Source organism: Aedes albopictus, chromosome 2 (assembly GCF_035046485.1).
Source record: "Aedes albopictus strain Foshan chromosome 2, AalbF5, whole genome shotgun sequence".
Classification (NCBI taxonomy): Eukaryota; Metazoa; Arthropoda; class Insecta; order Diptera; family Culicidae; genus Aedes; species Aedes albopictus.
The window spans coordinates 374,983,717-375,001,352 of NC_085137.1; the positions used below are offsets into that span (position 1 = coordinate 374,983,717).

Below are 17,636 nucleotides of genomic sequence, written 5' to 3' on the forward strand. Positions count from 1 at the left end.
GGGCTCAATCGCGTATAACGCTTTACGGAGCCGAGGATCTTTCTTTGTACTTAATACTATACATTATACAGAGTAATAACTTTTTAATGATATCTGTTAGTAATGGGTGGAAGCCAGGGTACTCGTGGCAGCTCGAGGTTAGAAGGTCACATTTTGAGGGATGGACAGGGTAAGGATTGGGCCAAAGGTTTCACTGCTGCTCATCCGGGGGTGAATCGCATCTTGCTAGCGAATTCGGTGCCTTGTGGTGTTGGTACCAACTTGTTGTGGGACTTGGTCTTCCGGATGGCCAGGAGTAGCTTGGTAACACAAAGAGGACAAAACAGAGAAAAAAAAACTGGAGAAGAAAACACAAGCGAATTAAACTTTTATACCAGCAGAGCGAAGAAAGTCGAAAATACATCCCATATATGTGACATCGCGGGTCCCCAACACATCTCTCACAAGAACAAAGGGTTGTCTACCTCGGGCCTCAAGGGTATCCAATAGTAGCGCTCTGGAGGCGTCATTATCCGGGCATTGCCAAACTACGTGGTCGATGTCATCATAACCGGAACCGCACTTAGTACAAACATTGCTCAACGCGAGGTTAATCCTGTGTAAATGCGCGTCTAGCGAGTAATGGTTGGACATAAGTCTTGACATCACGCGAATGAAATTGCGACTTACATCCAAACCATACCACCACACTCGCAAAGAAACATTAGGAATAATGGAATGTAACCACCGTCCCAGCTGGTTATCTCGCCAATCATTTTGCCAACTTTGAAGAGAACTCTGGCGAACAAAATGGAAAAATTCATCATGTGAAATTCTTCTATCATAGATCTCACCTTCCTGTGCGCCCACCTTTGCGAGAGAGTCCGCCTTCTCATTGCCATAAATTGAGCAATGTGAGGGGACCCATACAAAGGTAATCTTGTATGATCTTTCGACCAGTGCACCCATCTGCTCCCTTATTTTTGTAAGAAAGTAAGATGAATGTTTTACAGGTTTCATCGACCGGAGTGCCTCAATCGAACTAAGGCTATCCGAGAAGATGAAGAAATGGTCTACGGGCATGTTTGAAATCATCCCCAAAGCGAAATTGATTGCTGCCAGCTCAGCAACATAAACCGAACAAGGTTCCTGAAGTTTGCGGAAGGCGGTAAAATTTTCATTGAAGACACCGAAACCAGTGGATCCATTTATGCGAGACCCATCAGTGAAGAATCTCTTACAGGAATTGACATTTTGGTACTTTTCGTTAAAAATGCGAGGAATAGATATACATCGAAGTTGATCTGGTATTCCATGAATAGCTTGTTTCATGGACAGATCGTATTTAACAGAGGTACTGTCATTAGTGAAGTGTACACGGGGAGGATTATAACTTGGTAGGCTTATGTCAGATGACATGTAGAACAGATAAATTCTCATGAATTTTGATTGAGTGTTCAGACTGAGCATTTCTTCGAAGTTTTCAATGACAAGTGTGTTGCTCACTCCACACTTGATAAGTAACCTTAGCGAGAGCTCCCAGAATCGGTTCTGGAGAGGTTTCACCCCTGCCAGGACCTCAAGGCTCGCATTATGCGTTGAGTGCATACAGCCGAGAGCAATACGCAAACAACGGTATTGAATTCGTTCCAACTTTATTAGGTGGCAGTTTGCTGCTGAGTGAAAGCAGAAAGAGCCATACTCAATAACAGAGAGAATAGTCGTTTTGTAAAGTTTTATGAGGTCTTCCGGGTGAGCACCCCACCATGTTCCGGTAATTGTGCGTAGAAAATTGATCCTTTGTTGACATTTTTGCACCAAATACTTGATTTGGGTACCCCAAGTGCCTTTTGAATCAAACCAGACCCCAAGGTATTTCGAAGTCAAAGACTGGTCGATTTCTATTCCCAAAAGATTGAGTTTCAGTTGGGCTGGGTTCCGCTTTCTAGAAAACACAACCAATTGAGTTTTTTGCGGAGCAAACTCGATCCCTAAATCTCTTGCCCAGATTGACAGATTATTTAGAGAATTTTGCAATGGTCTTTGCAACATTTCTGCATGTGGGCCTTTTAGAGAAACCACAGCATCATCTGCAAGTTGTCTTAGCGTGCATTGTCCTTCCAAGCAACTATCAATGTCTTTCACGTAAAAATTATAAAGCAAGGGACTTAAACATGAGCCTTGGGGTAGGCCCATGTAACTAATTCTGGAAGTTGTCAGTTGTCCGAGATTGAAACTCATATGTTTTTCTGACAACAAATTATACAAGAAATTATTTAAAATTCCTGGAAGTCCACTATTGTGCAGTTTTTCTGACAATATTCCTATGGAAACTGAATCAAAGGCGCCCTTAATATCCAAGAAAACTGAAGCCAGTTGCTCCTTTTCCGCAAAGGCCAGTTGAATATCTGTTGAAAGCAACGCTAGACAATCGTTTGTTCCTTTGCCCTTGCGAAACCCGAATTGTGTATTTGAAAGCAAGTTATTCGATTCGACCCAATGATCGAGTCGTGATAGGATCATTTTTTCCAACAATTTCCTTAAACATGATAACATAGCAATTGGGCGGTATGAATTATGATCAGACGCTGGTTTACCAGGCTTTTGAATAGCTATTACTTTGACCTGTCTCCATTCATGCGGAACGATGTTGTTCTCCATGAATGAGTTGAACAGGTCCAGTAATCGTCTTTTCGCGATATCTGGGAGATTCTTTAGAAGATTGAACTTGATCATATCGCTTCCCGGAGCAGAATTGTTTGATGAAAGAAGAGCCATAGAAAGTTCCAGCATAGTGAAGGGTCTGTCCAGAGAACCGTCTCTTGGGGATGTTTCCCAAGAAATCGGTTGTGCTGGGACTGAGTCTGGGCAGACCTTTTTCGCGAAGCTGAATATCCAACGGTTGGAGTATTCGTCACTCTCATTAGAAGAAGAGCGGTTTCGCATGTTGCGAGCCACTCTCCAAAGCGTTGTCATTGAAGTTTCTCTTGAGAGACCCTCAATGAAGTGTCGCCAATAACTACGCTTCTTCGCTTTCAGCAGGTTTCTCAGCTGTCTTTCGAGCTTTGCGTACTCTTGATAAAGATCTGAGGTACCGTGCCTACGAAAAGTTTTGAAAGCATCAGATTTTTTAAGATACAACTGGGTGCAATCATCATCCCAGCCTAGTGTGGCTGGTCTTCTTTTGAAGGTTGCACTTGGAACACGTCGTTTTTGTGATTCTAATGCACTCTTATATATCAGTTCAGACAGGAATCGATACTCATCCAAAGGTGGGAGGGGATTGAATGATTCGATGCCAAAAGATACCGCTTCTGCATACTTTTGCCAATCGATATTCCTTGTGAGGTCAAAAGGAACCTGAATTGGATGGTCTGACCTTTCACTATTATGCTTTATGGTGGTTATAATGGGTAAGTGATCACTACCATGAGGATCCTCGATTACCTTCCACAAGCAATCGAATGATAGTGAACTTGACCCCAGTGATAGGTCGAGACGACTTTCTTTGCCGTCAGATGCAATACGTGTCACTTCACCTGTATTTAAAATGTTCAAATTGAAATCGTCGCACAAATCATAGAAAATGGCCGCTCTATTATCGTCATATGGTTCGCCCCACCATGTACCATGCGCGTTCATATCACCCAGAATTAGAACTGGATGTGATAGTGCAGAAACCGCATTCCAAAGATGACGGCGGTTAATTGAAATTCTTGGAGGAATGTAAACGGAAGCTACGCAAAGTTCTTTACCCTTTACGTTTATTTGGCAAGCGACGATTTCTACGCCAGGATGAGTCGCGATTGGAATTCTATAAAATGAGTAAGTCTTTTTGATCCCCAAAAGAACTCCCCCATAATGGTCACCTCTATCCTGGCGTATAATGTTAAAATCGTGGAAGTTGAGTTCATCTTCAGAAGAAAGCCATGTTTCACAAAGGGCAAATATATCACAATCAGAGTTGTGAATCAAAAACTTAAACAGGTCTAATTTAGGTTTTAGACTATGACAGTTCCACTGTAGCACAGTGATCATATCTTGTACCTCACTTGATGAATTATCCATCGAAAGATATGATCGCAGCAAGGAGGGGCCATGATTGTGTCAGATTCCGAAGATATTCTTCTACTGTAGGTATAAACATATCAATAATGCCTCTAAATGTTTCTGGAAGGCTGAGGGCATCATATAAGCGATCCACGAGAACCCTAAAAGTAAACAGTCCTCGCTTGGGTCTAGGAGGCTTGCTTGAACTGCGAGGAACTTTGGTAGCTTTTTTCTTGCTACCTTGTCGATTATTTCTCTTTGAAGTGTATTTAACAGGCGGAGACGGGGGTGACAGGTTCTTGCTACAACATGGATCTGAAGCTAGAGGAACCTGATTATTCGGAGTTTTTAAGTTTACCCCGTCCCCTTTGACATTTGGCAAACTTTTGAGGGAAGACTTCAAAAAGACCTTTCGGCGCAATCCCGGGGAAGATGATGACTTCCTTTTTCCAGGTGCGTGTACCTCCGAAAGAGATCCACCCTCATCAGTTTCGCCATCGTCCTGATCATCGGAAGACAACTCCTGATAGGGATTTTCAACTGGGACAGCTGATTCAGACACGGATTCTGGTGTTTTAAAAGATTTCACCATCTCCGCATAGGTCTGCTTGGAGCGCCTTATAATAGAGCGACTCTCATTTCGAATGCGTCTTTTGTAAGCCGGGCAAACTTGCAAGTCGTGTGGATCTCCGCCACAGTAGCTACATTTTTCCGCTTCCTGTGTGCAAGAGTCCTCCAAATGAGCTTGGTTGCATTTGCCACAACGGGGCTTGTTGTCGCAAAAGCTATCACTGTGACCAAACTGCTTGCATTTGGTACAATTAAAAACCTTCGGCCTAAAAAGATGCACTGGGTAAAAACCACCATCAATTACAACAAATTCCGGGAGGACGGAACCTGGAAAAGTCACTCGAAAAAACGCTGAAGGCGAGTACACCTTTTTATTTCCTTCCATGGAAACCTTAGATAAGCGTTTACAGTCTAGGATAGCCACATCAGGAATTGACCTATTTTTGAATCGACCAAAGCCGGTCTTGATGTCCTCACATGTCAGCATTTCGTCGAGGATCTTCCCCTCCACCTCCACTTCTCGTGCTGGCACATAGACCGCGTATTCAACAGTAAACGCTTCGTGTTGAGCAATTTCATTTGCTGCTTTGTAGCTAGGTGCGGTTACACGCAGCTTGGATGCTTTCACTTGGTGAATAACGGTCCCAGGATACTTACGCGTCAGCTCTCGAGAAATCGAAAGCATATTCAATGGTTTGCATTTGCGCCGGAAATAGACAACCCAAGGTCCAGGCGAAGATGGCTGATAAAACCGCGTACGAGCAATGATATCATTGGGAGGCGTTTCGCCTCCAATCGAATCGTCCATGTGGAAACAAATTTATGGAAAATAACTCAAAAGTGCAAAAGAGGAAGAGAAAAACCTTAAAGTATTTACAGTGCACTTTCTTCCTTAGGACGACAACTGTTTGGTTTGTAAACCAAACAATGTTAATAATATATAGAAAAAAAAATAAAGCAAAAAAAAAAAAAAAAACTTGTACTAATAATATACGAATTCAATTCTTATGTTTATTTTAGCGCACCCTGTAGGATGCAAAAAAACGGTATTGAAAAAAAAAGAAAAAATAGCTAATAAAAAAAAAAAACAAAAAAAAATGTTCTGTTATTTACAGTTTGTACACCCTTACCCGTATACAGTAGTTTGGGAACCACTGTTATGGATGTCAAAAAAAAAGCACGTGGTCGAATGTGGACTGGGGATACAATAGACAAAAGCGATCAAAACAAATTGGGCGGACAAAAGAGTGTATCGAAAGAGTGATACTTATCTGACCGAAGCAGGTAGATATTTATCACAGGCAGGTCGATGGTAAAGCTGTCCGTCGCGTCTGCCTTCGCACCCGTCGCCGCCGTCCTCTTCGATGACGGAGGGGCTGATGATGGCGATAAAGATGACTTTCTTGGATGCGATGCTTCTTCTTTGATGTACGATGATGCAAGCACCTCGCTTCCCGGGTTGCGCTGGATACCACCTTGCGACACTACACTTCGCACAAGCAGGAAAACGTACGATATAAAAAACCTTCCGCACTTGCGGGGGAAAAAACTCCACTTATACGAGGTCTATCGCGTGGTGAGATACGGAGCACACGTCCGACTCGTCCAAATGCACAACTGGGAATGAAATTTGGACCCATATCAAGCTGTAAAAAATATAAAAATAGTGGGTATTGCCAATTTTTGTACGGTAAAAAATATTTGTATGAAATTTATTATGAAAAATGGCCATTTTTCAAAAATCTCGCCGGGGCGACCTCTAAACGTCATTCCTGAAAGTTGTCGTCATACAAAAGTTTGTTTCTAACACCCTTAGCTATCATTTGCAGGGTGAGCCCCCAAGCTTTTTGGCCATGTGCAATTTTTGGGACAACCTACTCCACATCTAATCGGAGGGACAAGAACATTGCCATTGTCTCTTTTCCAGTTTTTTGATCCTACGAATGTCAAGGACTCCTTGTTGGTAGCCTAAAAATTCGTCGTTAGTCTTCTTTGAAAACTAAAGTTTGTTCCAAATAACTATTATATCAATATAACGATATAACTTTAAAGAACAGCCTCTGTTTAAAAGACGGGAAAATATTCGATGAAATAGTTAGCAGTTTGATCTCGATAAACACGAAAGAACGGCATATGCGTAAAAGAAGGGAATACATCATATGGAAATATTGCTAGCTTAATGCCAACAACTATTCTAACAGTGTAACTAGAAAGAACAGCCTATGTTTAAAAGAAGGGGAAATATTTGATGAAAACATGGACAGGTTAATGCCGAAAACTGTTTTGAAAGATAACTTGGAAGAACAGCCCAGGTGTAAAAGAAGGGAAAATATCGATTGTATAACATTTCGCCGAAAACCATTGCGCGGAATTCCTTTTCGCGGTGTTCACAGAATAACATTTGGCGGAATGAACCATTTCGCAGAATGCACCGTTTTACCGAAAGTCATTTGGCGGGATGTACCGTTTTGCGGAAAATCGTTGATATGATACAAAAATTTAACTGAGACCACATCATTATAAGATCTAAGTTTCAAAACTCAAAACAGCAAATGAAATATGAAATGTTTCATATCAACCATTAATTTTTTGTTAGGCTATACTTCGAAAGAACAGCTTATGTATGATAGAAGGAAAATTCTTCGATAATATTAATTCAGAAGTTGTTATTTTAAAATCAGCATAACGCATAATATTTATCAAAGAACAGCCTTTGTTGAGAAGAAGGGCTGATATCTGATATCTGATTAATGGCATATCTTTAAAAACAGCCTATGTTTGAAAGGTAGGAAATCCTCTGATACAAAAATGAGATTTGTTTTGATTTCTGTTATAACAGTACAAGCTAGTTGGAACATCAAAAAGAAGAGAAAGCCGATAAAGTTATCCCTAAGGAGTGTTACTTGACTTAAGGGTTACGCGGTCACTTGGTTTACAAAAAGCAACATTTTAACATATAATGATTTCAGTCAATAAGGGCGAACGTGTAGAAGCTGAGAAGTAGGCTCAATGCGAAAATTATGATGCTGGGAGATTAGGCTCAATTGACATGAGGCGATTAATCACTGAGCTGAATAGATGTTAGACCAATTGGATTGAAAGATCTGCCTATTATTAAAAGAAAGGAAAATCTCATAAGAATGAGTTAGTTGCTGGCTTACTAAATAATACAGTAGCACTGCAACTTATAAGTTAACAACTTAAAGACCGGTCCAGAAAGTATGGACGCAGTAACAAAATACTGGCATATCAGAACTATTGATGACTAGTTCTTTTTGAAAACTATATCCTGTTGGTCAACCTATTTTCTCAGCATTTGTATAGCGGTTTTTGCGATTCCAACAGTGTGTTTCAAAATACATGAACTATGAGCGGAACATCATTGAAAAAATGTGCACAAATGATGTACAAAGTGTGAAAGATCACTTAGGAAATGAACAAAATATGGTGGGAGTAAGTGAGAAAATCGTGCAACCAACGATCAGCAACTACGGTGGGGATAACACGTTTAAGCATAGGCAAAAATTGGGTTAAAAATTAAGATCCTGCAGACCCTCGTTTGGATAAACAAATTATGAAGTTGTTTGAGCACAAGAAAAAACCTTCTAACTAACACAGAGCGGGGTATGACGATAGAAGTTACCATTTTGAATACCAATGTTCATCGTTACAAAGAACGTTTGGGTTTTCGATCCTATAGTAACCAGAAACAGCCAAAACGAAGCCCGAAACTAGAACTATCGATCAGGCCCAGACAACTGAAGACTAGGTGCGTCCATACTTTCTGGGGCAGTCTTTATTCTTTAAAGAAGGATTTTTTTTAAATGTAGATATTAGTTTGGTCACCACACGATTAGAAAATCATATCAAGTTTGTATCATATTGTGTTATGATGTTATAATATTTTTCTCATACTTATTATGTTATAAACTAGCTGCAGGATGATGTTAAAATAACTAAAATTGTAACAAAAAGTACACTGGTATAATCAAGATTATATTCTATTTTGTTATAATCATATCAAAATTATAACAAAATGTGATATGAATTTTAGCCTCTGGATTACTGGTTTCTATCATAATTTGATATAATTTTGTTACATTATTTCCCAAATGTCGAAGATTCAAAACTAAATTATAATACAATGAGTTATGAAACAACATTTATAACATAATATGATATAATTGAGTTATAGTATTTTGAAAACACCAAGGATGTTGAACGTGATTATATCACAATGAGTTATAAATATCATGATTTGTTAGGATTATGTTATATTTTTGTTACAATTTTCTAGTCGGGTAACAAGTATTATTTGAAAGGAGCGCACATTTAAAAAGAAGGACAAACGTCCTACGGAGTTAGCAGTGGACCACCAATAAACAACATATCTGTGCAACTCGAAAAAAAAACCTCGATTTAGAGAAGGATACATTTCAGGTAGGGTCAGCAGCCTGGCCACCAAAAAAACACACTAATAGTGTTACTCTAAAGAACAGCCCATTTTTAATAGAAGGAAAAATGTTCATTTGATTAGCAGTTTGATCGCGGGCCGAAATTTTCAACAGTGTAACTTGAAAGAATAGCCTATTATCAAAAGAAACTGAAATCTTCTATAGAGTGTCGAATTTCATCGCCGCAAACTTAACAACACATATACAGTGAGGATTCGCTAGTTGGGTCACGACTGCGCCCCGATTAGCGAATCGTATTCGTTCGTTGGGGCAACTGACAACTGATCAAAATGCACTAGACACACGCAAGTGACGAGAAATACGTCACGAAACACTCACACACTTGCGTAAACGGTCTGATACAGGAGCTACGATGCGACGACGGTCAGACGTCAAACTCGTTTTGACATCGATTTTGACATTGACAGTGCTTTTTAGTTGGGATTTGCACCAACCAGCGAACATTCAACCATGGAGACAGCCCATCTAACGAGCCGCCAACGAACGAATCGGGACTGTACAGACTTTGATGAAGAAGACAAATGATGGAACATTTAGCATTTCGGTTGCCAAACTATAATTTTGCTGGAAAGAACAGCCTTATTTGAAAGAAGGAAGAATTTCTGATGGAGTTACCAATATAAGCGCTTGAAAGTACAATCTATGTGACAACGATTGCTTATTGATTATTACGCCTAATGGCCTTTGGACTTACGTTCGAATAAACAACGTTCGAAATTCTTGAGAACAGATTACGAATCAAACAAGGCAAATTTTTATTCAGGAAGGTATTAGATTTACAATCAATTACTATAATCGGAGAGCTAATGTTAAGCAGATTTAAAATTAAGCAGTGAAAATAATTTGTCATTTTTGTCAAATGTTAATTTCCGGGAAATGGTTTTCCGGGAAATGAGGGACAACCGAAATATTAAAAAAAATATTTCAAGTAGTGGAATTCCGTGGAGCTCCGTGTACCGAGGCGCAAATTGGCAAAATCATTCATATTACCGTCGTGCAGGGCTTCTTTATACACTTTTTCATGGTTTTTCAACTTTCTGACATTATAACTCCCAGAATAGCGATTTTTTTACACATAATAATCGTCAGTATGTATGAAGGATGTACGCAAAATTTGAACAAAACCCATCAATCAACAAAAAAGTTGTTCATACACCAATCGGACACATCTCATATAGAACCGGATGGGGGCTACTTTGGACATTTTTAACTATAACAAAATTGCATTTAAAATTCCAGGGTTATTTAGAAATCTACTTGATACCATTACTGTAGTATACTATTTCATACACAATTTCAATAAATATATGCGTTTTTAGATGGTTCTGGGCTACCTTTGGTATTATGAGCAGCGTGATATTAAAATATAGACAGCCTTAAAAAAGGTACCATCTATCCTTTATTTAGGTGAAACGGTAATTCATAATGTAGAACGATACAAATATTCGACTGTATATGTAACGCTGATACATCTTGAATGAATTGATCAACCCTTTGAAATTTATGAACTGTAGAAACAATGATTCATGTTCTGATACGTTATGTATATTTTTTGGTTTATTTGATGTTTTTTCGCCTCCTGACAAGCTTTATTGCTTGTCAGGAGGCTCAAAAAACATCGAATAAACCAAAAAATGTATATTTGAAAAACAATTTCAACCAATTGAAGGGGGAAATATTGCGTCATAATAGTTCCAAAGACATTTAACAGATTTGAACCATATTTTGAATTAAAAAATACATATTCAAAAGTGTTCAAAGTAGCCCCGCATTTCAAAAGTAGCCCCGCACGACGGTAGCACATACACTTTCAAATGTGACTTGAAGTTTCTGGATTCCAAAAGTTATCTCAAACCCAATATTAGAAGCAATCGCAAAATTAAATACTTTAAAAGGTATATCTCCAGCCTTGTATTATTTTAGAAACACCAATATTACGGAATGCGCATGCAGCTTTCCAAAATTTTTGAAGATTGAGTAAATTCAAAAAATTTTTGCTTTATAACTTAGGAGGTTATGATTACTTTGTAACTTTGTGCATCTCGTATTTTTAAATTGAAATCCAGGGTAGCTCCTTCAGGAACGTCGTTTCAATTTTTTAGATTTATATTAGTTTCCTTTCCAATATCATTTACCACATACTAGTTGTAAATTATCTGTGAGGATGAATTCGCCGCCAGTTGAAAATCACAAGTTTATGATAAATAGTAGAAAATCTGTGTCATATTTTGAATCGGATTAGTTAAAATATTTGTATCTATTAGGCGTTCAAACCAAATGAATGTAAAATGTTCGTGCATACTAACCAGGTGATTGCGACAGCAAACTCTCAGATCCATCTCCGTCCCCGTTGCTGTCCATGGCAACATGTTCGATGCTGAGGTCTTGTTCTTCCGTCGTCCGAACCGCTTCTGTTGCCACTATTGTCGCCGTTACCGAAACTTCCATCGCCGCCACCGGTGGAGACGTCCCACCGGGTCCTCCCGATCCGGGACTTCTGGCACCAGAAGTGCCATTATTAATCTCCTCAGTCACGATTATCATACTGACTGGCTTCCACTTTCTTCTTTGCCCTCACAAAACTACACAGAGATGTATCTGCACGTAACTACAATATTTGCTTAAATTTTCTTCCACTCAGGTAGAACTTTCTCGCCAGACCCTGGGGCCCTCAACTTTTGCCACTCCGTTTTGTTGAACTTTATCTTTTTGTGCCACTTCTGCAGGACCACATCAATACAAAAACCATCCGCCTCCTCTCTCTCTCTCTACGTCTGGAGAGCACTCACTCGTTCAAACACTTGAAACGGCTCACTTTCTTCTTGCTTAAGAATCCCCCGATGGAAATTATCACACGAGCTTCTGACACCAACACGCACCGTTTAACCACATCAAGAAAGCGAAAAAGCGAACTTGCTAAAAACTCGTCACTTTGGGGAATACTTTCATGCCGACATGAGCAGCTTCACAGAATCAACAACAACAATTTTCATTCGTCAACAGGCGTCGTCGTCCCGGGGTGTGTAATTAGGGAGCGATGGATCGGTAGATGGTACAAGTGACGACGCGTATCTACGACAACGACGAGGTGCTATCGCTTTACTCACTACTGGGCTGGGGTGCCCAGGTTCCGATTATCATTTCGTGGCATAGGTTCTACCAGCAGCCACTGACTGGTATCATATATCACTCATTTACTGGGGAGTATGGTGCGGTGCGGGGGTTATCGCAGAACTAGCAGTTAGATGAGGAAATCAATATCTATATTGCGTTGCGTTGTTCGTTGGAGCGTGGTGCGTTAGGTGCCGGAACTGGGATGCTATCTCCTGCAGTCAATGGAAACGAGAAGTAAGTTTGAACTTTTGCTGACTGGAATTAATCAAAACCGTTATACACGTAAGGTTCATTAGAGGCAGATGCTGACTACTGATGATGGTGATTGCGACTGAAAGTTCTGTTTTTTTTCTACCATATGCCAAGGTTGTTTATCAATCAATATATGTTTCATATTTTTTGTGAATATTATAAATTTTCGTTTCAGCATCACTGTTAAAAAACTGGCAACAAAGGCAAAGAAAGTAACTATCAGTGAACAATTAGGGTTTTTATTTATTTTAAATTTTACACAAAAGAGCACCGTGTTCTGAGCCACTGTGACTTTTTCAGATTGTGGAACTCACATACGAACGTATGATTGATTTTTAACTAAAAACTAAACACTAAAATTGATAATAATGCGGATTCTGGAGTTTAACGTTCAGATTCATAATATGGAGTAATGATGAAGGCTGGCACAGCCATATAGACCTCTTGAAAGGTGCTTCGGCTACCTGCCTCTAAACCACGATCTTCCCTGCTAGTTAGCTACCGGCCAGGATACAAGCAATCTCAGGGAAAATCGCGTAGCCAACCCCGGTGGGAATTTTGGTCGACAGGGACGGGTGGTTTGCTTCGGCAAACTTACTGGGGCCCTCCGGACAGTAAACCGGGAGCCCTGTAAGCCATCCGTCAAAAACCAAGCAGCAAATAATCAACGAGTGAGTACAACCCGATACAATTTGCGATGACCTAAGCGGCCTAATAGCGGCTGTTCGGGCTCTAATGAAGTTGATCATCAATATTAATTTCTATTCCCTATCAGCCTAGATAGCCGTGTAGTGGCGGTAGCAGTTCCCTCAATTGGCTAAGAATATCACTACGGATTGCCTGATCCGGTGGTAAAAGTCCACCAAACAAGCGACCCCTAGGAATGAATGGTTAGGGGGGTCTAATAAAAACTTAACCGTGAACGGAGCCTGTGTAGTACCAGGGCACCCTCCACAGTATCTTGCCCTTACTGTGTTAAACGGAGCAATGATTCAGTGGACCTCATTTGTCTCCGGGATAATCGACCACTTTTCTTACGTCTCAATTTCGAGGCTTAATAAAAGTGGGTAAATGCAATTTTTCATGACAGGAATTAAGTTCATACAAGTAAACCTTCATCACGCAAAAGGTGCTTCTGCTGTGTTGAGTCGAAGGTTTGAAAAAGAAGGACTGGAAGTGGCGCTTATTCAAGAGCCATGGTCCAATAAACGAAAGATTCTTGGAGTTCTGACACAAAATAGTAAACTATTTTATGATGAGCAACAAGATTCGCCCAGAACGTCTTAGTACGCAAAACGTTTTAACGCTATCCTATTACAGAGGTCGTCAGAAAGGACATTGTTGCGGACATGGTAGAGGTACCAACCACTGAGTAAAACTGAGATCGCTGTGGCTTCAGCTTACTTTCCTGGTGATGTTCCTGAGGTACCTCCTTCTGAGATCGTATAATTTGTTCAATTCTGTAAAGAAAACAACAAATCGTTTATCATTGGCTGTGACGCCAATGCGCATCACACGGTTGGGGGTAGTATGGATATTAACAGTCGGGGTGAGTCACTATTAGAGTATCTGTCTTCCAACAATATAGACATTTGCAATAATGGTGATGAACCTACTTTCTCAAATGCAATCAGACAAGAGGTCTTGGATCTAACACTGTGCAATGCTGCAATCTTTGACAAGATCACAAACTGGCACGTGTCAGATGAGATTTCTCTACCTGATCATAAACACATAATCTTCAATTGGAGTGGTGGAGATTATTCTAGAATCGCATTTAGAAATCCTAGGAAAACAAACTGGGATAAAAATGTAGAATTGTTGAATACGCATTCATTCACAATGGGAGAAACTATTGATTCAGCCCAAAAGTTAGAATCATTTTCTCAAGGGGTTTTAACAGCAGTTGTCTCACCACACAATCGTCTTCTACTAGAGACGTGCCATGGTGGAAATTTAAACTGGATCGCCTTAGAAAATTTTCTCGTAAAATATTCAATAGAGCGAAACAAACGGGAGATTGGACTCAGTACAGGAAAGCCCTGACTGAGTACAACAACAAACTACGAAAATCTAAAAGAAAATCGTGGATGCTAACATTTGAAAACATAAACAGCACTCCTGTAGTTGCAAGACTACAGAAACGCTTGTTAAAGATCATTCAAATGAATTGGGAAACCTGAAGCGCGACGATGGAGCTTTCACCAAAACTCCTCGAGAAACTTTGGATTTAATGATGGAAACACATTTTCCAGGTCCGGTTCTAAGTGTGGATTCCAATGATACTATATCTCTAGAAGGTGAAGGATGTCCTAGTATAAACTCATCGGAGTCAACTAGAACAATAAACACCGCCTCAGATTTAGCTGATGAAATCTTCACGAAGGCCAGAGTGGAAAATGCAATTAGATCTTTTCAGCCTTTTAAATCTGCAGGAGTTGATGGAATATTTCCAGCACTGATTCAAAATGGAGAAGCGGTGTTGGTTCCATCACTAATTGAGATGTTCAAGAATAGTTTAAAATTGAATGGAATCAAAATGGAGACTTGTAAAAGTTATCTTTATACCAAAAAAGGGGAAGCGAGACAAGTCGCATCCAAAAGCATACATAAAAGAGCATCCCCTATCTGACTTCCAGTTTGCATATCAATCTGGTAAGTCAACGGTTACAGTATTTCATTCGTCAGTAACAAAGGTGGAAAAACGTTTTTAGCAAAAGAAACAGCTCTATGCGCCTTTTTAGACATAGAAGGAGCATTTGATAATGCCTCCTATTCATCTATGAAGCGTGTCATGGAGAACAAAAACTTCGACCAATGTATCATACATTCGATTTATACTGAGCTTGCAAAAAGAAGAATCACATCTGAGCTGGGAAGTTCTTCTATAACAGTAAGAACGAAAGGTTGCCCTCAAGGAGGAGTTCTCTCACCACTAATGTGGTCCTAAGTTGTAGACGATCTTCTAAGAAGCTTGCAGGAAAAAGGTTACGAAGTTGTGGGCTTTGCAGACGATATAGTCATAATAGTGAGAGAAAAGTATGACGAAACAGTTTCGGAGAGAATGCAAAGGGCCCTAAACTATACACATTCATGGTATATTAAGAAGGGCCTTAGCATCAATCCGTCAAAAGTCGTAATTGTCCCTTTCACTAGAAGGAAGATCAACCTAAAAGCTTTTAGGCTTGGAGGGATACAAATTCATCCCAGTGATCGAGTCAAATACTTAGGTTTGATACTGGATGGTAAACTGAACTGGAATGCTCAAATGGAGTCCGTAATCGGTGAGGCAACAAGTGCGTTCTGGTTATGCTCCAAAACTATTATTGACAGGAAGTGGGGCTTAAAACCAAAAATGATAATGTGGATTTATACTACCATAATCCGCCCAAAAGTGACGTATGCTTCGTTTGTCTGGTGACCAAAAACAAAAGAGTCTACCACGCAATCAATGCTTGCGAAAATTCAACGTCTTGCGTCCATAACTGTTACAGGACTGATGCGAAGCACTCCATCAAAAGCTTTAGATGCGATTCTCAATCTGCTACCTTTGCACGAGTACGTGCAATTAGAAGCAGAAAAGGAATTGCTGCGACTTGAACGAGTTGAAAAGTGTATGCCAGGTGATCTTGTGGATCACCTGAGCATTTCTCAATACTTCCAAAACAGACCAGTAATGAAAATGATTAAAGACTGGATGAAACCTGTGTAGAACCATAATGTTCCTTACAAGTTGCACGAAACAGCTCGCGCAGATTGGGCAATCGGAAGTCCCACTGTTCGTCAAGGGTCAATAAAATTATTTACAGATGGCTCAAAAGTTGGAATAAGAACGGGAGCAGGAATCTACGGCCCTGGAACACAGATTTCAGGGGCGATGGGACACTATCCTATGGTTTTTCAAGCAGAGATTCTTGCTTTTTTGAAATGCGCAAATATCTGCCTTGAGAGAAAATACAGATATATGCAAATATTTATATTTTCTCAGATAGTCAAGCTGCACTATAAGCATTGTGCGCTTACAAATGCACTTCAAAGCTTGTCTGGGAATGCATTCTTTCACTGCGCAGGCTGTGCCAAGTGAATTCAGTAAACTTATACTGGGTTCCAGGTCACTGTGGCATTGAAGGGAATGAAATGGCAGACGAGCTTACTAAAAGTGGTTCCAATTTACAGTTTGCTGGCCCAGAACCATTCTGTGGTATATCAAACTGTACAATAAAAATGGACCTGAAATGCTGGGTTGAGCAGAGGGTGATATCCAATTGGATGGATGTCAAAAATTACAATCAGTCAAAACGATCTATAACTAAATGCTTTTAAAACCAAAAAGCTCTTAGAGCTCAACAAGAGAGCATCATATGCATTGATTGGCCTAGTAACTGGTTCCTGCCCGAGTAGGTATTACTAGAAAATGTTTGGTCAGATTCAGCGTGACATCTGTCGTTTCTGTAATATATCTGCTTTGCAGTGGTGGTGCTTTATACACGCCCAGGCAAAGATTTCTAAATTGTGATTACTGGCAACCCAGTGAGATCTGATCTGCAGAACCTGGGAAGGTCTGGGAGTTTATAAATTCAATTACTTGACACATGGTAATTAGCTAGCTGGAAAGCAAAACGGGACATGCCGCAGAAGATCAGCTTACCCTACGTCTCCAGTAGACAGAAATGTCTTGCCATTTTGCTGGGCATTTTTAATTTACCTCAGTAACGAGAAAAAAGTACATTCCAAAAATTTCAGCGATCGAAGCTTATAAAATTACATTCCCAAAAATATTTTTTTGAAAATTTTCCACGAGTTCGGATATATTTTTTCTGGCTTTTCTTTATGAATTTTCTCAACGGTGGAAAATTTTATGGAAAACTTTTTCCACTTCATATTTATTTTGATTCCTGGGAAATTTTGCTTTCATTTTCATTAAAAAACTTTGTTTCTACGATGCTTCGTTCTTGAGTTATGATTTTTCAAAGAAAAGGCTTTTATGGCACATTTGGACATTTTTCAACAAAATTGGCCATAATTCAAAAACGAAAAAAAGTGCATTCCAAAAATTTCAGTGATTAAAGCTTATGAAGTGAACTTCTCAAAAATATTTTTTCGAAAATTTTCCATGAATTCGGGCATAGTTTTTCCGACTTTTCTTTGCGAATTTTCTCAACTGTGATAAATTTTGTTGGAAAGCTTTTCCAGTTC

The 17,636-nt window shown here is 39.8% G+C and overlaps 1 protein-coding gene across 4 annotated transcripts in view; it reads right to left on the reverse strand.

Annotated features, from left to right (window-relative positions):
* Window positions 1–17,636, reverse strand: part of LOC109422492 (high affinity cAMP-specific and IBMX-insensitive 3',5'-cyclic phosphodiesterase 8) — an 871,092-nt gene that overhangs the window by 535,893 nt on the left and 317,563 nt on the right. Inside the window, exon 1 of one of the 4 annotated variants that reach the window (XM_029869226.2) lies at window positions 11,381–12,470. The exons of the other annotated variants lie outside the window; for them this stretch is intronic. Coding sequence (XP_029725086.1) covers window positions 11,381–11,618 — 238 coding nt within the window. The 5' untranslated portion in view covers window positions 11,619–12,470. Of the gene's footprint in view, window positions 1–11,380; window positions 12,471–17,636 lie in introns of those variants that run through there. 4 annotated transcript variants of the gene reach the window in all.